This window comes from Alexandromys fortis, unplaced genomic scaffold (assembly GCF_014885135.2).
Source record: "Alexandromys fortis isolate MF-2015 unplaced genomic scaffold, M_Fortis_MF-2015_v1.1 scaffold_63, whole genome shotgun sequence".
Classification (NCBI taxonomy): domain Eukaryota; kingdom Metazoa; phylum Chordata; class Mammalia; order Rodentia; family Cricetidae; genus Alexandromys; species Alexandromys fortis.
Genome location: NW_026067953.1, coordinates 4319016 through 4323924, shown reverse-complemented (window position 1 = coordinate 4323924; position 4909 = coordinate 4319016). Strand labels below are relative to the sequence as shown.

General features: G+C 52.4%; 1 protein-coding gene across 1 annotated transcript in view; it reads left to right on the top strand.

The window, feature by feature from the left end:
• Positions 1–1540: 1540 nt before the first annotated feature.
• Positions 1541–4909, top strand: part of Kcnk10 (potassium two pore domain channel subfamily K member 10) — a 128071-nt gene continuing 124702 nt past the window's right edge. The window contains exon 1 of the mRNA XM_050151522.1: positions 1541–1592. Within this exon, the coding sequence (XP_050007479.1) occupies positions 1541–1592 (52 nt within the window). The remainder of the gene's footprint in view (positions 1593–4909) is intronic.

The following is a 4909-nucleotide window of genomic DNA, read 5'->3' as shown; positions in this document are numbered from 1 at the left end:
TTATGTGCAAGACTCTCTTGCTAGGCATCTCAGGGGACTTGTAAGCAGAATTCATGTTGATACCTGGGTGACTCTCTCAAGATCACCCTAGCACCTTTAGCCTTTTCTGGACACCTCGATTTTGTCATAAACCCAGTGGAGGTGAGGCGTTGCCCTAACTCTCTGAGAACATGGCTAAGGTCTTCCTGCACCCACCGTTGGTGCTGTTTCTCAAGGGTTCCCTGGGCCACCTCCTTAGCTTCTCAGAGTCGCTAAGCCTTAGCAACTCGACTTTCCCCAGGGACTCAGTCAGTGCCTCTCCCCAACCCATCTCCCTAGCCTCCAAGCATGAGCCCCAGTCCGGCTACAGGTAGCTGGGGAAGGGACCAAGCTGTGTCTGGGGAACTAGGTGCAGTGAGATAGCAGCAGATGCAAAGCGGTCCCAGAACAAAAGGCTCATGGCTGGTACTGGCCTCCTCAACTCAGTAGCGCAGTGGAGACATGGGTTCGGGACTCAGGCGAGAGAACCTCGCTGGGGATCAGGGAGTAGAGTACCAAAAATGAACTGACAGAAGAGAGAGAACAGGTTCCCGGGGTGGGAGCGGTGAAAGGAGGTCACCCTCCCAGGCCGAGGTCTGCGGTGGGGCCGCGGCAGGCCCTTTCCTCCGCCTCCTGCAGAGCCTTCCAGGCAGCCAAGCGTGTCTCCGGCTGCAACTCCACCGAGCACGCTGTGGCCGCGCCAGTAAGTAGCAGCCTAGCAGCCGCGCCCTCTGCTCGCTATCGCTGCGCAGCCCGGGGAGGACAGGTCTGCCACCGCCCAGCGTCCAGACCCGGGTGTCCGGATCCACACGCGTCCCGCTTTCTCCCCGCAGTGGCGCGGCACCTGCAGCGTGCCACGGGGAGGGTCGCCTTGGCCGCTAGCTCCCCCGGGCGCCGCGCCACCCTTCCGTCCAATGGCTTTCAGCGGGTGGAGAGTGGGGGGCGTCGCCCGGGGGCGAGGAGCCGCGGCTGGGGTGGGGCGAGTGCTCTGTGATCAGCCGAGCGAGGCTGACGTGCCCGCCCGAGCGCGCGGCCGGGTGTGTGCGCGCCTGTATGTGTGTGTATGTGTGTAGTGTGCGTGTGTGTGTGTGTGTGTAAGCGAGAGAGGGGGTACGAACACGCCTTTGGGGACCCGAGGGACTCTGCGGTGGGATTCTCTTCGGCGTCGGCCCCGTGGCTGCTCAGCTTTGGGTCTTCCTACCGCTTCTGCAGAAGCGACCCCGCTCTTTCATCCTTTCGGAACCACCCTCAGCATCCGATCTTACTTTTTCTTTCACCCACGAGGGCAGCAGCTGGCCACCTCCGTAACCGGTGCAAACACCCAAGCCAGTTGCTCAGTGCTTTCCTCAGCTAGTATTTTCCCGCTTGTCTTTCTTTGGGGCTCCCCACGAGCCACTCCAATGTTCCTCCATCCTAACAAATTATTCTGTTGGTCTGTTTAACTGAAGAGTTGTAAATCTTGAAGACTTTATTATTATTATTTTGATTCTTTTCATTTCATCCCCCGGTGGGCAACGGAGCAATGAAATTTCCAATCGAGACGCCAAGAAAGCAGGTGAACTGGGATCCTAAAGGTTGGTATTGCCTACTTCGGGCTACCCTGGCTCTCCTCCACCTGCAGGTCCCTCACTGGCAGGCGTGGATGAGCTTGCTCCCGGCAGCACGCGTCCTGTGGCTGGGAAATGCGCCTGGCAACTGCAGCGTGGGTGGGAGGAGGGCGGAGGCAGCGTGGGTTCGGAGCCCAGATAGCGCCTGTCACATAATCGTTGTCCCTCTAGGATGGTTTCACAATCTATTTAAAGATATACCAAGCTGGCTGTTTGTTTTGAAATTTCACCGAGTGTTGGTATTTGCTTTTGACTTTGTGAGTGTCCGTGTGTGTGTCCGTGTGTGTGTGTGTGTGTGTCCTTTGTTTCTGGTGATCTTTGTCTCTCTGGCAGATGGGTGGGGTGCCTCTCACCGGACCTGGAACTGCACCACACGGCCCGGGTATCCTCAAGGGGACGGGTTTCTTGGCAGCATCTGAGGCTGCGATCTGCAGTAGCGGTCCCTGGGGTGGCACTTCTCTGGTAGGGCATGTAGAATAATGGAGCCCACGGGGCCTGCCGAGTCTTTGCTCTGTCTTATTCCTAATCCTGCTCGCTAGTTTGGCTCGGGCTGTAGAAAGAGTACAGGGAGTGTCTTTCCTCCACAATGGTGGGTCTGAGAAGGGCTCACGGAGTGACCTACAGTGTACCCACTCACACAATGGCTTGGTACACTTTTAGGAAAGTGGGGTCACTTTCCCTTCCTGTAAAAGGATTAAGACAGGTGTGCGGCTGCACCACACCCCTGACCTTGACTACTGCTTCTGATGTTAATGTACAGATAGTATTACAGTTCTTAGTGACCTGTATGGGAACAGGTATGTCCAATCACCCCTTAGCTCACACACAGGCAGTCAGTGCTTGAGTGGGTCTTGGAGTTAAAATTTTGTGTGTTTAAATTTCTTTTATTTTTTAAAAGACTATGTTTTTATTTAGGCTTTGACAATTTTATACAATGTCCCGCTCAGTCCCTTCGTTTAAATTCTGTTGTGCCTATGTTTCTTCTTTTTCCCAGACTGGAACGAGGGAAGCAAGTTTTTTGTGGACTGTGTGTGTCTTATGAGCTGACTGGCTGGCAAGCGAGTGAAGAGACCTTGCCCTTCATTTTGCAAACACCCTCAGTGCAGCCCCAGCCTTCTCTTTGGGCTCCAAATCTCTGGAAATAAGAAGTGCCATTTGGCTTTTATTTTTAATTCTTGCAGGTCATATTGATTTGTCAAATACACGCTTCCCAGCAGGCACAGTCCTGGTCCTGGAAATATGGTCAGAACAGGACAGAAATATGTATCTTCTCGTTAATTTACAATGTGGGTGTCAGGTCAGAATTAGTGGCTGCAGGGAGGAGAAGCCTGTTCTGTGAGCACCGTGGGGCTTTTAGAAAGTCTGATAGGAAAGACTGAAGCTGGGTGTGGTGGTTCATGCCTGTGATGCCAGCTGAGTCAGGATTTCCATGAGTTCGAATCTAACATGGGGTTATATCGAGAGGTCCGGGTCAACCTGGGCTTCTAGCCTGTCTGAAACAAAACAAAGCAGACTGACAAAGGCCAAGGCTGAGGGAGGGGATGCTCAGGAGGGTTTTGTGAGACAATGTGCTGGCCTGACACCTAGAGTGGGAGTTAGCTGGCCAGTGAGAAGGGGATCTGCCTTCTATGGGGAACTGCAGGGCAAAGGTCGCAGAGCAGATGGACCGTGTGCATTTGACGAGCTGGAAGTAGCATCCCATGCCCAGAGAAGGGAGAAAGTAAGGAGCAGGTGCTGTGAGGTGTGGCTAGGGGGATCTACAGACTCTGGGGCCAAAGCCCTGGTGGTGGTGGTGGTGGTGGTGGTGGTGGTGGTGACAGAGTCAGGTTTGGGATCGAGATAGAGGGGTCTTTATCTTAAGCCTTGAAAAGTTTTAGCTGGAGCCATGTGATCTGAACTAAGTTTCAAAACCATTGCGATGTGATGGGACTATAGGGACCAGATACAGTGGTGCACTAACCAAGGCGGTGGCTGTGGGGATGGAGAGATGAGGGACCATTTGCTGTGCTGACCTGAAGTTCACAGGATTTGTGAAAGAAGCACCCAGGTGGGACTTCTGAAGGACTGGGAGGCGGTGGGGGCAGACCCGGTGTGGAGAAAGGAGTATGCCCACTCCAGGGTGAGATGTCCCCGGGGGGCAGGCAGTTGACTGGGAGGGGTAGGTAGCTTCTGGAATTCTGGTAGAAGGAGCATTGAGGGGCTGTCTTCCTGATGCTGGCTTTGGCTTTGGAAACTTATTTCTGTAATAGCCTCTTGTGTCCCAGTGACAAGTGCTTCTCACAAATTCCCCGTATTTCACAGTCTGACACAGGGAAGAAAAACACACGAGTAGCTTCTACAGTTACCCGGCTGCTAAAAATAAACACCTCAATAAAAATAACAGCATCTCACGAGCCAGCCCAGCGAGCCAGGTGCTTCACGTTCACGATTCCATTCAGCTGTCCCCACACTTCTCTTTTTTAACTAAAAATTTAGTCGTCGTATGAGGAATGGGTTTCCTGATGACATCTTCCTTCGTATATATCACTATACTTTGCTTATATTCATATCCTGCATCCCAGCTATCCACCCCCAGCCCTCCTCCTTCTCTCTCACTGGTCGCTCCTTCTGGTTTGCTTTCATTATTTAAAAATTTCTCTATTTTGTCCTATGTGTATGGCTGTTTTGCCTGTGTATATCTGTGTTCCACATGTACCAGTGTCCATGGAGGCCGGTAGGATAGGCGTCAGATCCTTCTTGGAGCAGGAACAACAGATGATTATCCAGTTGCCATGTGAGTGCCAGGAACTAAACCCAGGTCCTCCGGCAGAGCAGTCAGTCTCCGGGCTCCATTTTTCCAGCTCTTATTTGATGGTATGTTGCTGCTCTTTTTGACCTTTGCCAGGATACTGTGAAGCTGCCTTCCCCTGAAGAAATCCAGTCCACACCTTTGGTTTCTGAAGGCACAGATGACTACAGTCTGGCTATGAGGCAGGAGAGTGGGTGTGTCTTAGAGTTAAGTGCCAGGTATGGATGAAATACTTTACATATCAGTTTCCTTCATGTTGAGATACATCTTAGAAGGAGAGTATTATCCCGCTTTTAAAAATGAGGGGACCGAGGAAGAGAGAGGCCAAGTAACTTGCTCAGAGTTGCATGGCTAGTAGGTGGTGGGACTGGACTAGAATCTGGGCTCTTTAAGAATTCTTCTAGCCTGTGTATCATGAACAACTGGGACATTAAACTCTTGCCTGGTGAGTCTTCCATCAGCCAGGGACTGGAAGAACTCTTTGGAAGGAGGGGAA